The 19,760-nt window shown below is 37.5% G+C and overlaps 1 protein-coding gene across 2 annotated transcripts; it reads right to left on the bottom strand.

The window, feature by feature from the left end:
• Window positions 1-1,618: 1,618 nt before the first annotated feature.
• LOC140928539 (ephrin-B2-like) lies at window positions 1,619-18,452 on the bottom strand. 2 transcript variants are annotated; one of them, XM_073378291.1, is made up of 5 exons: window positions 18,058-18,452; window positions 8,416-8,723; window positions 7,115-7,216; window positions 6,627-6,872; window positions 1,619-5,382 (listed from the first exon to the last, which is right to left on the bottom strand). In XM_073378291.1, the coding sequence occupies exons 1-5, from the start codon at window positions 18,189-18,191 to the stop codon at window positions 5,300-5,302; spliced, it is 873 nt and encodes a 290-aa protein (XP_073234392.1). In that variant the 5' UTR covers window positions 18,192-18,452; the 3' UTR covers window positions 1,619-5,299. The 2 variants fall into 2 exon arrangements, with proteins under 2 accessions (XP_073234392.1, XP_073234391.1); XM_073378290.1 differs by having other exon boundaries at window positions 6,624-6,872; window positions 18,058-18,451.
• Between the last annotated feature and the right edge of the window lie 1,308 nt (window positions 18,453-19,760).

Here is a 19,760-nt window from a genome sequence, read left to right as displayed (position 1 = left end):
GGTTGCGGTTCGATCAAAGGATGAGAAGTCGCTGTCGTCACCGTTGCTTTTTTTAGCTGTTTTCGTTTTTTTCGATTTTTTTGTCGTGTTTAATCCACGTCAGGAGACGCTAATCTCTTCCATCTTAAAACCTTAATCCTATTCCAAGTTCAAAATCTATACCTCTTTCGTGTTCCTCTTCCTTGTTTCTGCACGTACACAATAAGTGAAAGCAGGAGCCCATGGTGAAAGTTCTAGAGTTTGATACATTTCACTTTCTCATGGTTGGGCCATTTTAGGGCTCTTAGGCTTTGACCACACGAATTTAAATCAGGACATTTTTGAAACCGCATACTTTTTTTTTACACGAATCGGCCCTTCGTCAACACGAAAACAAATCCGGTTCGACCAAAACCCGTATTGTTATGAAACCGCTCTCCAAAGCGGTTTTAAGTCCCCGTCCGCAAAAAAGAAAGAATACATGCAGTTTGATATTTCAAAAGTGTCCGAATTCGTGTGTACATGGCTTATAAATAAAAGGTACTTACCTCGGGAACTGTCATAAGGAATTCGTTTGTTCTTTTCGACGTAACCAAGCAAATTTCACATTTGGAGAATCGGTTACACGGCAAAAAAAGTTGCTTCCCCGTGGGCAACAGCCATTTTACGAAAGGGTAAAATAGCTGGTGCAGCCTCAGCTATTTTTTCTTCTATTTCAAAGTAAGTTTGTGCGTATATAGCCTGCACTACGAAATAATGAGCGCAAGAAAGAACGGGTGCGAGGGAGACACGCGCGGCGTGACGCTCCCGTTCTTTTCTTGCGCCCATTGTTTTTGGCGCCTGCTACGCAAGCTGGTTTGTGCGTTGTAAATGTAACGGCTAAGAGGCCGTTTACATGGAGGAAGGAAGATCCTAGCACCAGGAAGATCCCAGAAGGCGGATCATCCTTGCGCTATATGTTTTCTGTATTCAGTTTACATGCAATGTGTTGTACTTGTTCCTTAGCGCTAGGATCTTCTTAGCTGAGAGATAGGAAGCTCCTAGTTCTAGAAGATCTTAGCACCATGATCTGCTTTGATCTGTTTTCGCTAGGAGGATCCTAATTCTTGGGAAAAACTGGACAAAAATGGTGGCCGTGGCGGCGGGTCGTTCAGTGGGTAATCACGGTAATGAGGGCGACCATTTCGTTTTTGCATTACAACGAGCTCAAGCTGATGATTGTGATGATTCTGCTGAAAGGCAGAAAAGAGAGAAGTAAGGCCCCAATTTACATTTTTGTTTTTGTTACCCGCCATCTTTAATTCTATCTCTACTTGGGCACCACACGGACCCAGACGTCTCTCTCTCTCTCGATGAAAATTGGCGCGCAAAGAGAGGCGCTTCGTCACCAGTCACTCGCGTTTTGCGCTCGACTCTATGCGAAACCATGCGAAAAACGAAGTGCCTAAGGAGGATACTGACACAGGATAGGATTTTCCTCCGTCCATGTAAAAAGCCTTTAAGAAACGCAGTGACAGGGCTCTTTGTTGGAAAGGGGGGCAGTTAAAAGCATTCTTGACACATGAAAACCTTTTCCCAGCTACCTGACCTTCAATGGAACAAGGACTAAAGGACTTTATCATGAACAGGACACCAAACATACTCACTCGTATTTGATTTATTCCTGGAAGCATTTATGGTCCACTACTACAGTGAAGCAAATAAATGATATATCCTAATATTACATAAAAATTGAACAATATTTAATTTAGTTAAAACAATTGAAAAATGCATTTTGTTTTAACAATTACTGTCTATAAATTTAACATTTCAATTTAACTTTAAACAATTTTCTTAGAAAACAAACGCTGCAAACTAAAGCAGCTGAAAAGCTGATCCAGCTATCGATACCTGAAATTTAATAATTACAGATAAAAATGCTCTTTGCTCCGCCAGGCAATTTCGGCTCTGTAGGTTAAAGACAAGCGGAAAGTGCGACACTATCTGTCCGTGATTCTATAGAACGTTCACAAACTCTTTATTCTCTAGATGTAAAATGGAAACAAACGCGAGATCACGGTAAGTTTAAAATCAAAAACTAGAAGGTAGGGGGCACTGTGAATCCAAAGTGCCTCTTTACACCCATACAATTTCGAACACCTACAATCGCCATTTTAAACTAGTTTTTGTGTTTTCAAATTCTTCGCTGAAGTTACCGGTCAAATAAAAGCTGCCGAGCAAAGGTGAAGCGATAATCTTCAAAACACCCACATCCCTGTGGGTGACAATAATTCTTTCATTGGACTCTCTTTAAGGTGCACACCCGTTTTAGATGGACTCATAGATCCAGCCCCAATGATGTCTGTGTTAAAGAGAGTTCACTGTACAACAATCTAGTGTGTTTCACTCCCTCTAAAACAAAGTTCGCTTCAAATAATAATTTTTCTTATTTACACATTCACTGACACTTAAGTAAAATGTTACAGTATATAACACCAATCTAAATCTTTGATCTTGGAGGATCCCTAACAAAGTATGAGGTTACACTGTACCTTCAATATAGTGACTTCTACTTTGTTTTCTTTTTTATGATACTACTACTGTCTTGTTGCTAGTTTTTTTTTTTTTTTTTTTTTTTTTTTTGTACAAATCAGTTAATAACTCATCCTTGAGGACAATAGTTAATTTTATCTTCTGAGAACTAAAAATCAGAGTTTCTTGAGGCAGTGCAAAACAGACTGCAAAACAGTCGGTTTTCTCAAAATCAGTAAAGAAATCGGTAAAGCGTGGCGTAAGAGTCTTACGCGTGTGACGCGTGAGAAAAAAGTATTTTTAAAGCATCTCCCCAGTCTCACTCTCTGTTTTCAGCCTCGTCCGTTGTTTGACTGCTCACACGTACTTGAAAACGCAAAAATATGGACCGTTTTGCAGTCTATGAAGGACACATCAAGGTTTGAAGGAAATAAAATCAACTTTTTCTCTCATATTATTAGGGCCTGAAATGAGTTAAAATTGCATAAAAAAATGCATAAATTCATCGCATAATATGGGCCAAGTTAAGTTTCACAAAGACAGTCAAGACTGTTACTGGGGCCAGGGAGAATACAATTGGCCAATAGCTGACTGGCGCATCCCCAGTAACGATTCCAGAAGTCTCTGCACCAGTTTCCTTCTTAAGTAGCAAATTGACCAAACACCAGATCAAGATTGCTGGATACTGGCCAAGCTCTCTTTTCGGGTTTTATGGAGCAGGGGGAAATCGAGGTCAACAAAGGTGCGAAAAAGAATGAGGCCAATATCCAGCCATGTTAACCAAACAAGCTTGGTCAATAAAGAATTTATTATATGGCCAAAAAGAGAACTTTTTCTTGCAGTACCAACATGGGCATTTAACTCATATACCGGACACAGATAATGTAAAACAAAAGAAAAACAACAATGAAACAATACCAAACAGATTTTACCCTGAACCAATGTGGGAGTGGCCCATCTTACCCACTTAGGTATCAAATCAGATCACAGAATTTGCTTCATCTTGTCTACTTGCAGTTTCAGCCATATAATAAATCACTACTGGTTACTAGTACTATTACTGGTGATAAGATTCAATAAAATTATTACACAGGACTTGGCATTAAAGGGCCGCGACTGTCTCCTCTTTGGTAAGAAGTTTTCTTGCTCTTTTATTTTTCCTAAAAAGTGAACAGCAATAATATGTTTATTAATCAAAAAGCAGAGCAATACAGAATATCACTGTTGTGAAGTGACCTCTCTGAATGAAGACTGTTATTTTTATAACATTAATTTTTTTTCAAATTTTCCACCAAAACCAGTTTTACATTCCCCTTTCCATTAAGACCTAACCAGTTATTCATCCAGTCTTAATGAAAGCATTGCAAGAAGCATGTTTCCTAGTTTGGTTGCAGCATCAAAAAATGTGTCATTGCACAGGTAAATAGACAGAAATGCAAGCAAAAATGAACGATAGAAAGAGAGAAAATTATTAATAACAGCTGAATGTGTCTCCTAATGTGAATCTACTTCCAGTTGCGTTACTTTCAGTGCCATAATTTAATTAATACAGCACTTTTATCATTTATCAATCATTAAGTCATTGAGCAGAAATGTAAAACTAACAGTTCAGGGTGGCAAATAATTTTTTTTCCTTGAAAGGACATAATTAAGAACAAAAAGGCATAAAGGTTTAAAGGCTTGTTTATAGTGGAAAGTGCAATTAGCTTATCCAGCTAGTTTACAGGCACTCCACTCAATAATACTTAGAAACAAATAATTTAAATACAACATAAAAGGATTAAAAACCCCAACTGGCAGGAGACAACCAGTTGGCTATTAACAAGCGTGACCGAGGATTTGAACTCGGACCACAAGGAACAAATCCAGCAAGTGGCCAGAGCGGGACTAGAACCCGGGACTGCCGGATTGCAAGTCCAACACACTGACTACTCGACCATGCTGCCTCCTTAATTGACCTTCTAAGACACCATTTTGTTCGGACATCACCAAAAAAGGGTTGAACTTTATTGGGTAAAACAGAGGACATTTTATGCGAATGTACAGGTCAGGAAATTTCATTCAGTTTATTACCCAATTCAATGTTGTTTCATGAATTTGAGATCATCCTTACAATATTAAAATGATTTACGACAAAAAATTCTCCGAACATACTGTAATGTCCAAACACAGGTGGGATTTCGTCAGACACTAGCAAATTTGGTTGGCCAATGTCCAATGACCGACTGTTATTTGCAGCCCTGTAATTCTGTCATATAAGACCTTCTTTATGCTCAATTCATATGACATATCTATTGAAATCCCAGTATAGTTGCACAACTCAACTGAAAGAATGATTGAATTGACAAAAAAATAACATTAATGATCAATATTGCCTACCCCATTTTATTAACATGAAAAAGCATCTTTTGATATTTTAAGGAATTCTTTTCTAAGCTAAGCTCTGGTACATACACAAAGATTATAGTGAAAAATTCTGTATCTCCAAGTAGCTATGTCATGTTCTATTCATTATAAAAACACCAATGAAATACCATTTCTCTTTGACGTTTTTTTTTTGCTGCAAAAGGTGCGACTTATTATAATGTAGTGACCATAGCAAAGGAGGTCTTTTCACATGTGAAGAAGAAACCATGTTATAATTTTCATGTGTGAAGATATCATGTTTTTGCACAAAAGCTCAGCTAGTATTTCATTGGTGTTAATATAATTAAAATGAACTTGCTTTCCTTATTCTGTGTGTGTGTTCAGTGGTGGTATGTTACATGCACAGGGATGGTGGTTTGAGGTTTTACAATAACGTTCATACTCACTTAAAGTAATAAACGTTCATTCCCACGGAGACAGCAAGCATTGCTCCTAATACTACTAAAGGTACTACCAACAGAGACACTACAAGAAGAAAGTAATTAATGATTAGTTATATGAAAAAAAATATTAATCAGATACATGTACGCATGTTGGCAATAAAGTCAGAATAGTCCCCCAATTTTCCTCAGGGATAGTAGAGTGAGCGAAACGTGAGCATGCGTGAAAATCACCCCACACGAGAAAAGGTGACATGCAGCGGGGAGACAGAAAAATGAGGGACTACAGACAAAGCCCAAGCTTTTGACCCTTCATGGCCGACTTGGAGTGTGAAGCGGGCCCCTCTCTTTTAGGCTTCGCCTCCCCAAAATTATTATTTACTGATAAAAATAGACTGTATTAATCAATCGCGACTGTCAGGAGTCTACTGTGACCGTATAACTTTGTGTGGACTGATCCAGGATGATATTTCATTCACCAGCTGGAAGTTCGGATTTGTTTTTTAACCCCATTTGCATGACCTCCAACTTCTTGTACTTGAGCTTTAATTCCACTAAATGCATTCTAGTTCTTTATGGGGAACTGATACCATCTTCTTTGCTAAACTGAATAAGCCTTCCATCTCTAATAAGGCCCCCCCCCCTCCTCAAATATGTTTGAAATAAATAAGCCCCTCCCCCCCCCACCCCCGGAGCTTAATAGAGGATTTATGGTAGTTGTAAAGAGATAAAATAATGATGAATTATTGGTAATTAATTCCTACATAATTAGATGTACATGAATACAAAAATTGCTGCATGTACGTTGCACTATATCCCAAGCATTGCTGAACCGGTGGCAATTTGGCTGCAATGAATCATGTTGAAACTGCCAACTGTTTATACACATGTGGTTTGGGTTTGAAACATTGCGGCTCTTGCCTTACAGAAAATCATACAATAAAATTGCACATGATCATCTGAACTAAAAAGTGCGAAACAGTCAGGGTTCACCTCAGTGTAAAAACCTGTGAAGTTTTTCTTTGTTTTCTACCTATTATTTTCCTTGGCTCTATTTTGTTGACTTCTCAGTAGCTTCTTTGTATTCATTGTTTTACATCATTCGTGATTTTCACAGGTTTTTACACCGAGGATGAGCCAACAGTCAGGTTAGTGTATTCCTACGTGTACATTGTATAGTGTGCATGGGAGTGATGAATTTTTGGTCAAAACTCTCAAAGAGAAACCTATTTCGTGATCAAATTGGCTGGTCCATTCACTCACAGGTTCTAACTTAACATGTGTTAAGACATTGAGGTTGTTAGTAAAATCTTAAATACTACGTACCACCTGTTGATAGAGGTTTATCTCTTTTGGATGCCCCTACATCTGCTGGTTCCTGGGGAGGGGGGTGAGTGCTGGTTTGGTTCACCAGCCGGGTAGATGTTTCTGTGGTTGTTGGAGCTGTAGAAGCTGGAGCCTTTGTACTGCTTACAACTGGTGATAATGTGGATGATGAATTTGTATCTGTTACCAACTGAAATGCAGCTGCAGAGGTGGTTGATGGTATTGACCTGGCTTCAGCACAATGTACATCTAAAAATAATGACTAAGATGTTAATGACTCCAATGTCATTCACAACAAGAATGCTCTTTTCAAAAAGAATTACAAGTCAAGCTTGCTTGAAGATTACATGTATATAAGAACTGAGTAGGGGATTAATTCTACACAAAAAAAGGATTTCCTTGCTTAAAGTTTCTTTATCGATAGTCTAGTATTATTTATTTCTTCAATAAATCCAGTTGCATTTATAGTTGGTCAGAAAAGCAAACATTACCTTGTTTATCTCGGCATATATATACTTCCAATTTCATGTTATTGGTCTTACAATGTCCTCCACTTGTCTGATCCAATGAACTCTTACCACCATTAGAAGTAGCTAAAGCCAGGAAATATTAATAGTTAAAAATATACAACTGGTAGAAAATAATTATTCCTAAACCAATATTAATTAACCTATCCACTCCTTGTCTGGGTTATGGAAGTCGATGAAGTATACCTACAGCTGGAGATGAAGGTGCCAAGGAAGATGCCATATCCAACATGGAGGATACACTGTTACAGTTATAATATTGAAACGGAAGAATGAAAGAAAAAAGCTCTCAAAAACTAATGTTTAAAGATGAATGCAAGAGAAAAACTCATTGTGTGGTTCCAAAAATAATCCATACCTCCTTCACGGAAGGGATTTTTCCTTAAACCCACCACCTCTCTGGAAATTCCAGTCAAGCTTCATACATTTACTTAAATCGTTGGGGCTTTGAGGACCCCCCACCCCCCAGGAATTTCCAATCCCTTCCATGGGGGGAGTATGGATATTTTCTGGAACTACACATTAAAAGAACAACACACCCAAGACAATGCCATTGCTAAAGAAACACTCATGCTTGATCATGCCAAACAAAGTAGCTGCAACACATGAGCACAATGAAATCCTAGCACCCCTGAAGTGCCATTGACTACAACGGAAGACATGCTCCTTTCTGTTGACTCCATTTAATAGCATATAACTGCATTTACTGATAAAAGAGGTCAAATTGGTGCAAGTTTATTAGGGACTCTTTACATGGAGGGAGGAAGATCCTGGGAGACAGATCATCTTACAGCCCTGTAGCACCATATGTTTTCAGTGTTTGGTTTGCATACAAAGTGTTGTCTCTGTCCCTAGCACTACGATCCCTAGCACCAGCTAAACTGCCTTCACTAGGAAGATCCTTGGCTGGTACTACAAAGGACAAACCAGACAAAAGTGGCAGTGTTTCATTCAGTGGCTAATCATGGCAATAAAGACTGACAATTTTGTTTAGTGATACTATGAGCTGAAAATTGTGATAATTATGCTGAAAGGTAGTTATTAAGGCCAGCAAAGAGAGCAAAAGAACCCAAACTACATTATTGTTTTTATCTCCCACCATTTTTAACTCATTCTAGATCTTTTTCTACTTTAATAAAATTAAGGCATCACACAGACCAAAATTTCTGCATGTAAACACAACGAAAAGTTGTTCTGCCTTCTAGGATCCTCCTCCTTCCATGTGAACAACCCATACACGTAATTATGTAAGTTTAGGTACTCACAGATGTAATAGTATGTCTCTCCTGGATTATAACCAGCATCCCCAGAGGGAGTAAGTGGTAAAAATAACAGTTTTGTCCAATGAAGTTTTGACGGTTGGTCACAGTTCAACAGTTTCTTGTTGCTTGCAATACTAGTATTGACGTTACATGAGTGGTAACTTAAACTGTCCACCATCCATACGTTTTCATACAATTGATTCTCAGTGGGGTCTGAATCTGTTTCTTTCAGAGCAACGTATTTGGTTGGACAAATAATGTTGACCTTTGAGTATGATAAAACATTTAACCGAATGCTTCCCTCCTGAAATCTGCAAAAGAATAAATGAGAAAACATACTAAATAATCTACATTTCAAGATGAATTTGATTGATATTTTAATAACTTCTCCTACTAGCACTGTAGGAAATTAGATGTAAATGGGTTGCAAATGAGAATATCAGTTTTGATATTCGGGTTATTAAAAGGGTTAATAAAGTCTTGGCATTGAACCCATGCCAAGATAACAAATCTAATCATGCTAAAGTTTTATTTCAAAGATGTCAAGCACATCAGTAAGAGTAAGTCTGACATGACCTTGAAACAGTGAAATAAGTCAAGTGAAACAGCACTAACAACGCAAAGATGGGTTGAGACTGCGACAGCGATGAAGAAAAGGGCAAAATAGTAGTAAAATGCTGACAGGGACAATACTTCCTCCTCAGTCAGTGGAAAGACACTTTTTGAAATTCAGCCAATGCGGTCAGTCTGGCCCTATAAAAAGGTCCTCAACAAAGATCAACATCCTTGTGGCATTTTATGTTTCCCAACCCTTTCACTCCTAGAATATTCATGAATTCAAAGCTCTGGTGAGGTGCATTTCAACATGTATGTCATTCTGTCGTTTGCATCTGTGGATAAAATTCTCTGGTGTAGGCAGGTGTTCACAACCATCTCTCAACTGAAATCTTTTCAACAGTAATCTTGCATGATTCTATGAGTTTTTAACAAATCACCAAGCCTTTGGCAGCTTAGAATTTGTCTTGTTTTGACTTTGACCACAACTGAGAGTAAATAAATCAGAGATAACTAATTTGCACTGACGTCATCTTTTACCACTTTAAACCAAAGCAGATGCATCACAAAGTAGCAGCTACTTTTAATCTTGGCAATTCATTATTTCAAAATGTTAAACTCGCCTGCTTAATATGGACACCTCATTATTACGGACAGTTTGCTGTGTCCCCGGAAAAGAAACTCAATACATTTTCTCTAAATTCAACCCGCTTATGCGGACACCCCTCGTTAATACCAACACTTTCTACGCCTCCCTCAGTGTCCGTATTAAGGAAGTTTGACTGTAAGCTATAATAAGAACAGCTGCTGTGCTTAGTTGAGATCCCCATTTATAGTAACATGGCAGTTTAATGAGATTATATAACAATAACTTATCAATCCTCAAATATGGAACTTAATCTTTTCCTTCTTTACTAACCCACAATAAGCTGATTTTCATTAATAACAGTGACAAATTTAATCGGCATTTTAAATTTCCTCCATAATTCACAATCATACAATTGCTGAAAATGGCCTTTACCACAATGTTCTTAAAGTTGCCACCACACAAGAACAATCTTAACATGAAATCAGAGATAAGCTCTAAAAGTGCCGTCTATATTAAGTTATCATTTACACAGGTTTTTTATTTCATGTATACTGTAATTTACAGACTTGCCTATTAATTAACTTAACAACCTTATAGAGGTTCAAATTTCATGGATTGTCATAATAAACAGGCAAACAGTAAAGAATAAACTGAGCACAGATGTTATAATCCCATTATCGCCACCCTGAAACTTTAACAGACTATAACAAAACAAGCTGGGGAGAGTGTTTGGACAGAAGGGATAGTTATTTAATTTGGCCACACTTAAACAATGCAAAGAACACTTCAATAATCAATTCATTATGAAGGATAATAGAATCATTGCATGTTAAAGTCTTTGAATTTCTGACACTGGAAAGCACCTAATAAATGTTTTTAGTCGAGCTTGCTTAAGCAAAGCGAGACTCTGAAAATGCACTCGTTTTTTTTTTTTTTTTTCGGTGGGACCTAGTTTGTAGGCCCCGCGTTCCTAGCGAAGACCGTGGAAACTGGGGATAAGAATCGTGACGACTTTTATTGTATGAAAATGAGTCTCGTGATGAGCATGTGGTTTATTTTGGGGGATGACTGGAATAACGCGCAATGTTTATCACGTTTAAGTGCTTTTCTTCCATGTAAGAAATCAGACTTTATATTTTTCGTTAAAACAGGTTACGTTTCATGCTTATATGACATAGTAAGCCGATAAAATCGTAAGTGCACAACAGACATAACAAAAAGTAAAACTTTAAAAACGTGCTCTCTCTGATCTTATGGTAATTTGGTTCTCACCTTCACGTGCGAAAAAGTAAATACAGCTAAACGTGACAAAAAGAATGGTTTTGTAAACACGTGTTCCGGGTCATGGTAGCGCAGAATCTGGGGATGAAAATCGACACGATGCTCTCAATCTCAGTGAACGCTTCGAAAAACAACGCGCAATTGTCTGAATGTTATGTTTTGAGATGAAAAATTTACAAAGATTAATGGATTATACGGTGATGTCGGTTACAAGTCCACACACCATTCGTGGTAGACCCACACGAAAAGTTGTCGAGCGTTTTCAAAATGGGTCGTTCCAAGAATTCTGTCGTTTGAAAGCGTTGATAACTTTGAAAGAATTGAATACATCAGATGTTGAAACAAGGAAGATTGTTCATGAGCAGAACTTCGATGATGAGGTAAAAAACAACAAGCAAATCGTCGTTAATTTACCTCTCGTGTTCAACAGCCTGATTCTTTTCCTTTTTTTTCATGATGCTGGATACTTAATTGTAACGAACAACTTGATATTTTGTACATCATTAATATTATTGTACATGCGATGATAAATGTCGAGGAAACAAATCTGGGGCCGATTTTCGAATCTTTGAAACTCAAATGAAATTCAATGAAATTGCCTGATTTGACTAACCTGATCTAGAATTCTTATGTATTTGCGAAATACTGTAGGAAAACGGCATAAAAAAGAATTCAAATTCATTTTCGGCGACCGAAATTTACGGCTTCGAGACAGCACTTCTGTTTGCTGTCCACCGCAACAGATGATGACGGAAATGACGTAGTAAAGTAAATGTTTTCAAGATCAGAGCAATAAAAGGAGATGGTAAACCTAAACGACTTTTACCTCATGCCAAAATGCTGCTCGTTCCAATAAAGTTTTTTTCGTCTGCTGGGTAGATTATGCTCTGGAAGGTTCTACATTTTCACTAAGTAAATTTTATTTTACCCGCATGTTTCACACTGAGAGATCATGACACACATATCGATTTACTGTGGCTATTAGCGGGGAAGAGCGTTGCGTGACGACATTAAAAACGACTGTGTATGAGACTATTTTGAAGCATGATGTTGAAGCTTTCTATTACGGCTGAATAAGGGTTCCAATTTTCTCCAAAGTATCTTCTGGATCTGAATAACTAAGCGATTTTCTTTAGTCTATGAATGTAACGTTTTTGTGCAATGCTGTATCATGTTAAGCCCAACTCATTAGTTTGGTTTGGAAAATCTTAAATTATTACGGGTAGTGAGTTACAGGTCGTGTGCACTGTTGCAATAAAACATCATCACGACTGAGCAATAATATTCTTCGGTGGTTCCAACAATGTTACCTCTTGCGTCTTTGGTTGTTTGTTTTGCGACTGGGTAGTGGGAAGCCTTTACAGAAGCGAAACCTGCTTAAAGACATCGAAGACTGTTGGCATGTACACAACAAATGATCAGTCTTGAAAGATCTTCACTTCACTTAAAACTCTGTTGCCTTCGCATAGATCTCTAAGATCTTTAAAACTCCCTCCGCAGCTGATGTTTTGATTCTCGAATTAGCAGCGGTCTGTTGCTTTTGCGTTTCCGGTCTCATTCACTTCCGTCACAGAGAGATGCGGTTCATAACGAACTAAGTCACGTGGCACAAGTATCCTCCCTTATCCTTTTTTTACTCGCCACTTCGCACTTCGGTCGCCCTTTGGGCGACGGTCTTCCGTCACCCTTCGGACGACCTACTGTGCACCAACGAGAATATAGCTTGCAGTTACAGTAAAAACCCGCATACAAGAACATGTGGATTGAGAACACCCAGGCTGAAATTTGGTAAAAAAAGGAGCATATATATAAGAACACATTCAGCCTGAAAATTGAAAATTGTTCTTATATATAAAAACTCTTCCCTTTTTAGTTTAATAGAACAGTATCTGTAGCTTTACTGTGGTATTGCACTAAGATCTCTGTATAAATGCAAGTTTAATTTTCTCTCAAAGTTATGTATTTCATCATAGTTAGTAAATCCCTTACATTTTTTTAGAAGTAAAAAATTAAGAACACTTAAGAACACTTTCAGGCTGATTACACCTAAAATACCCGATATATAAGAACCCAATCAGCCTGAACCCCGAAAATGGGTGTTCTTGTATGCAGGTTTTTACTGTATTGATTTTCAAAATGGCGAACAACAAAGTCGATCTGGATCGGGTAAAAAGCAAAGAAATCCTTTACAGTAGATTCATAAAGATCCCATTGGGCTAATTAATCATGCTAAGCGACAGGTATAAACATTTTTCGAGATGAGACTTTAAATAATTAATTAATTTATTCACACGCAACTCCTCTGGACCCTGTGCAGTAGATTGAAATCATAATTCAACTTTTTCACTTGCTCTCGGTGACTCTGAGGAATTATGACGAACCCCGGGGCAGGACGACTCTGCATATGAAAGGCAAGGAGATGCTCATCGGAAATTTTGAATTAAACCCCTACAAGAGATCGATCCGAGCGTAGCCCAAGCTTTTTTGACCCCTGAGAGACTATGTTGTTATTTTTATATTTTTTCACATGCAACCCTAAACAAGACCTTCATGGCTAAATATAATACCGTTTTGCCCAGAACACCGTAAATGAGACCAAAATCCGAAATTTACACCCCGGCCTAAGCAAGACGAAGAGCATCGCAAGCCCTTTTATATGCGGAGCACCCCCCCCCCCCCCCCCCGAGTGACGAACGCTCGCACTCTATTCGCCTCCTCACTTCTTATCTTATCTACAAACAAGCGAGACTCAACGCTGCCCAGAGCGTTCTTGTTCATCATAGATCCCAGGTAACGATGAAAATATATATGCCCTTAAAAAAAATGCCAAATTGGGATTTTAGGCCTGGTGAGGTCAACTTATTTGCGAGAATTATTTTGAGTGGGTTGCCTTAAAAATGGGCAGGCTTTTACCCTGGTAGGTTAAGACATTTATAAAAACACTTCTCTAGAAATGTCATGATCCATTAAAAATATATAACTTTGGACAATAACACTTAGCTGCTTGAAAAGAAATTTACCTATTTCTTAGGGAATTTTGAAAAATCTCTTTAAAATTAAGAGACAAAAAATATTCATGTGTACAAAGTCCAAGTAAATCTACTACTCCAGCTGTAACTTGAGCATAAACAAAACAAAAAACTATATGACTAAGATCATTCATACAAACAGCACTGATATCCAGAGAATTAAGAAAAAAGAGAGGGATTACATCATGTGCTTTGCAACCAGGTGGGCTTGAAAGCAGGAAAGAGTTTTTTTTTGGTGTAATGTAGGCAGGTCTATAATGCAGGGGAGTTTATGACCAGAATTTTCCAGTAATACACAAGAACTTCCCCCCATTAAGACAGAGGCTTCAACAACTTTAAAAGCTGCTTAGTTAAAAATGGTACACTTTCATTGCAAATTTAGCGCAATTATGCAACATGTTCAGGTTCATTTGAATTCTGTGTAAACGCCTGTGTTCTAGTTTACTATTACTGTTTTTCATTGTGTAAAACAACCAGTTTATTAAACATGTTAAGTTGCCTTTAATGGGCATTAGCCTGATGAATTGGTGTGAGGTTATAATAAGCTCTGAACAGGAATTCAAATGGTGGATCTAGGAATTTCACAAAGAGGGGGGTAGGAGCTATGCCAACTACGAATTACTACACTTTAATTTACCTACATGTGCTGGTTATTATATAAAGAACTTAAAAATATAATTATAATATGTAAACAAAATTTCAGACAAAAGGGGGCTCTGTGGATCAGATCATCTATAGATAGATTCATGAAGTTTATATTCACTAACATGTACAATTATTACAACTCCCGCTTGAAAGTTAAGGCAATAATCTAGACTTATCATACCATGTCCGGCTTCACCACAACAGTGAAGGAAAAGATTAGAAAAGGTAATAACTTTGCAATAAACACTAATCTTTATTTTTCAGCTGCTTAAGTTCTTAACTCTTCTAATTATGGTAACAGATCACACCAGCAGCAAAGAACAAGGAAAAATTTTTGCTCAGTTGGTTTACTTTTTTGGTGATAATAAAACAAAAAACCATTGGTCATAAAGCCTTGTACATGTACAACAATGTTTTAGATAAAATATGTTCTCAGGTTAAACCAGAATTTCTGTTGTCTCCTTAAGTGTATGAAATTAGGGCTAGGGGAAAAAATAACTGAATCAAACCAGGTTGAACACCGGTTTCCACCTCATGAGATCGATCAATTTTACCAACAACATATACCTGTGAATAAATGCACGATAAAACAGCAGAATTTTTATGAAAAAAAATTCCTTTTTGATATTGAAAATCAATGCCATAAACTTCCGATTATAAGCCCTGGCCTTTACAACTTCATAATGGGTTTTAGGAGACCTTATATATGGGGAGCCATTCGGGAGGGCTTACAACCAGACTAAAAAAAGTGTTTCAAAACAACCTACAAAGCAGTGCTGATAAAATACTTTTTGAATTTGATCACTTTTTTTTAACCTTCAAAATGTCGTAAAAAGTTGAATTCATTTCATATACATGCTAGAGGGGAGTTTATATTTGGAAGAGGGAGGGGGGGTGGGGCTTTTAACTGGATGTATTGTTTTGTTTACAGGTAGATGGGCCTATTAATGGGGGGGGCACTTATAAGTGGGGGGGGAGCTTATAATCGGAAGTTTGCGGTATAACAAACAAATCCTTACATCACAAATAATTATATTGAAGGGCTCCATGTGATATTCAACAATAAGAAGCATAAAACCAAGGTGTGGTCAAGTTTTTTAAACCAACTTTTTGGTGTCTGGATATAGGGCCGGATGGAATGGTGCATGTATTGGGTGTGTGATATAGCTTTTTGAATTATCAACAATTCTTCAAGAAACTACACTACGCAATTCTAATGGTTATTAATAAAATTATCCATTGTACATTTGTATAAACCTTCTTTGTAGAAATGAAATCTTCTGTTTTCTAAGCTTTGAGTTTTCCAAAAATATTTAACAAACTACTAGATACCATAGATCGCAAAGAGAGTTGGAAACACTGATCCATACTTAGACAAATATCATCAACCCAGTTTTCGTGATAATGTTATTTTATATTGTTTATGTGCTGCACCATTAAGCAACCAATACATTTAATTCCACCAAGTTTGATATTATGTGACTGAAATCAAACTTTGCATAGATAGGGTCTAATATTATTTAATTTGACTTAAATTGATGATGTATGGATGACTTCTAGCTTTTTACTTAAACGATCAATTTATGCATTCCTGTCATAAATATAAGCCAAATCCTGGAACTGAAAAACTTTGTGGCAAGGAACTCACATATCACAGAATAAAAATATGTAAATTGTGTAGTAAACTGTCTCTAGGAAAGATATTGTTGAGATCAGCACTTAATGTCTGCTCATCTCACAGAAGTGTGACCACCTTATTGGAGTCAAAGAAAATGGCTGAAGAATGGCAAGGACAAACTCTAACAGGCAGGGTGCCCACAACCATGTCCAATCGTCCAGGACAGGTAGAAATTTAGTTCAGAACATGTAAACCTTTGTCATAATTAAATTTTTCTCCATGGGACAAGAACATTTTTAATCAGAAAAAAATACAGAAACAGTTGAAAATTGACTTCAAATTACCATAGAATTACTTCTGTTATGATGTAACTCATTCCGAGGCTCAAAATGCCAGTTGATAATGGCAGAATTCACAAAAGTCCACAAATTACAGTCTTTATTGTTAGTTTTTCTTTCAAAGTAACCAAGAAAAGAAAAAATCTTGGATGCTAGCAAAGAAGTAGGTGAATCATGAGAAAATCATTAAATGTCCGAGTTTTGAGCAAAAATTTTTGCACAAGAACTCCTGGGTTTCGGGCAACCAAATTCAATATAGTGCTTGTCCAAAGGACAAGTTGATAAGAAAACTCTTCTCTTACTCTGGCAGGGTTATAAGTCCCATCCAGCAGACCGGGAAAAGTAAATTTTCTTACTGACCAACTAACTTTTAAATTAAAAGCTCATCTGTCCAGTGGGCAAGGGTCCTGGGAAGTCATCCTCTAACAAATACTAAGAAGAGCAAGAAGTGGCCCAAGGCAAGCAAAAAGTTATGTGAGAGCTACTTTCCCAAAGGACAAACTGGAATTAAATTTTTTTTAGCCCTGCTATTTTGTCATAGAAAGGTGTTTGTCTTGTAGAGGTATGTATTTAAACAGGACTGGCTGCATCCAAAACTTTAGAATGATTGGAAAAATGAGCAGATTTGTAGTAAAGGTTTAGGCATCAGTTGCATACACGTAACTCCATATGTCTAGTCTTGAAGGGGTATGAATGGACTGATATCAAAAATTACACACCTGGCCCTGGAATTCTCACATTTTGTGTTTTATCAGATTTATTATTCCGCCTTAAGCCAAAGGGCAACAGTTTGTGCTGCACGGTTTAATTTTCTAGAACAATCAACCATCTAACGAAAGTTTACTTTGTAAACCTTTTTGTCTTAGGGGCAGGAGCAATGATACACGAAACTATGGTGGGTAGGGCTGACTATTTCAACACATTTCAACCAGCTGTTCTGAACCAACAAAATAATATGACTTTCTTGAGCTGTTACAAAAACCCCGAGATCCCGCAAGCTTACAGTGAAGATGTGCTGAAAAACAGGTCTTGATCTATCAACCTAATTTTATCGTAATTAATATATCAGCAGACTGAGAACAAAAGAAAGACAATAGCCAAAGACATCTGATGCGGCGTCTACAGTAAGCTTAGTCTCTCGTGATTTTCTAAGAAAACAGTTTGATAAAATGGTGTCGTAGTCAACTCTGTAGAAACACATTATTGCTTCTAAGAAACCTGAAGTGACTGGCAATTTCTCTTCCAGCTAAAACCCGGGCGTTAAAACGCTACCGCTTCATTGATTCATTTTATATAGCCATGCACTGAAGAGTGTCGTAGTATACTTAATTTGCATATGCATATATTGGTCGGGCGAGAAACGTTTAAGAGTAGTTTGTCATCCATTCTTCCGAACAAAACACACAACACATTGCCTAATAGTTTTTAACATTGAATCACTTTCATTCTGCTATATTCGAAGTCAATTAAACACGTAAGGCTTTAATGAAAGAGAAAATTAGTCGTAAAAACGGATGCTGTATATGTTTCAGAATTAAACATGTGGTTTATGCCAACGGAAAGTTCTAAACTTTAAAAACATTTACTCACCGCGGATTTTGAAAGCTCCACTGTATTGAAGGTAAAGTTTTTGAGCCATTCACGAGGGCAAAAAGCTCCAAATAACCATAACAGAAAGTTAAAATATGCACGTAAAAACGTCCTTTCCAATTGCGTGCTTTCATTGATGTTGTTTACAGACGGCCGATGCAAAGTGGACGTGTAAATAGTTTCCTCTTCACGAGACTTCAAAGAAAATGTAAAGGACAAAGGCGAAATACGAAGTGTTCCTCTTTCTTGGACTCAAGGGTCAAAATGTAATCCACTGATCTGCTTAGAATGATGTCACGACAAGAATCGATCACATTTCCTCAGGAGAAACGACTTTACGATGGTGGGCTAAGGTATCGAGTATCGCGCTTAAGCGTCATTTGATTGACAATGAAATCTATTTTCTGCTTGGCGCCAAACCGGTACTTCCGCTTCAAACAGTGTTTTCTATTTCCGGTCTGAAATTTTCAACATCTCCATATCGCTTTTTTTTCATAAGGCCCAATCGAACTTCACACAACAAAAGAAAGGATAGAATTTGGTAAAATTTATCCACCCACAAACTCGACCACGCTAAATCGACTATTAAAATCGTGACCGTCATACACCCGCTACCGGTTGTGGTCATAGAAATGTCGTAATGTCTAAAACCAGAACTGAAGCCGACGTTATCACTTTTCGACCACCATGCACCCTATTTATTTCGCCAAAAAACAATTATTGTGATCTTCTAGCTGTCTCATGGCACACCTTTCTTGCCCACATGGGCGTCTGTAAACCTCAATACCCTTGCACCACTGATGGAAATTATCTGTTAGGTAGAAAAGGCAGTCAAAACTATTAAAATTGACAGGATGTTGTAGTTAATTTTTTATGTCAGGTTATTTTTGTTTTTCTTTTGTTTTTGGGTATGGTAATGTTGATAATGAAGTTGAACATAGGAAAAATAAAAATTATCTGAGTAGACTAGTCAGCTTCCTTTGTCACTGTTACGCGCGCCTTACACCATCCTATCTGAGAGCCTGGAACAGTCTAGCTAGTACCAGTGATACCGCGCTGTTATCGCCGTTAATTTATCGCCAGAAACTGAAGGAACCCAGGATTTCTAAAAGACACTTGGATTAGCACAGATTAGCCTAACCTGGGCAGATAAATTAACTTTTCGCGATCGTTTAGCGATAAAGTGAAATTTGTGGTAAATCTAGTGTCCTGATCTCATTTTCTTCAGAACAAATGGTCACACATAGATCTTGTGTGGGCTTCAGAATCTGTGGCACTTGTCAGGTTGTTCTTGCAGTAAAACTCCCTGTCTGTCAGTTCTTCAAACCCGCTATTCGAATTTACACATACACGACTTCAAAGAACTACGGCTTTTAAAAATGGTAAACCGCGCCGTGTTGTTTAGCAGCTCTGTTTCACAAAACTATTTTCGGAGATTCTTTTGTGGTTCACCACAAAAAGGCATTAGTGGTAATTAGTGATAAGTTCGAAAAAACCATTAAAAGTTTTCCACGATATTCCAGACAAAGGGCGTTTTTCAATTTCCACTGTATCCTCTAGCTAGTACAGAAAAGATAATAAAATGAGCTCCCACCGAAGCAAAGTAAAAAACAGAAGAAACAATCTGAATAGAATTTTTAGGAGTTTCAAAGCCAGCTTGCTCAGTGCCCAAAAAAAAACAGACACTTTATATCGTCAGTAGG

This window comes from Porites lutea, chromosome 2 (assembly GCF_958299795.1).
Source record: "Porites lutea chromosome 2, jaPorLute2.1, whole genome shotgun sequence".
Taxonomy (NCBI): Eukaryota; Metazoa; Cnidaria; class Anthozoa; order Scleractinia; family Poritidae; genus Porites; species Porites lutea.
This window is presented reverse-complemented; position numbering and strand designations above follow the sequence as displayed.

Excerpts from the sequence above, each read along its gene's own strand:
- LOC140928539 (XM_073378290.1), bottom strand. The coding sequence starts at position 18,191 with ATGAAAGCACGCAATTGGAAAGGACGTTTTTACGTGCATATTTTAACT. Across the intron at positions 8,724-18,057 it reads TGGAGCTTTCAAAATCCGCG|ATTTCAGGAGGGAAGCATTC; the intron begins GTGAGTAAATGT and ends ATTCTTTTGCAG. Across the intron at positions 7,217-8,415 it reads AGAGACATACTATTACATCT|CTACTTCTAATGGTGGTAAG; the intron begins GTGAGTACCTAA and ends TCCTGGCTTTAG.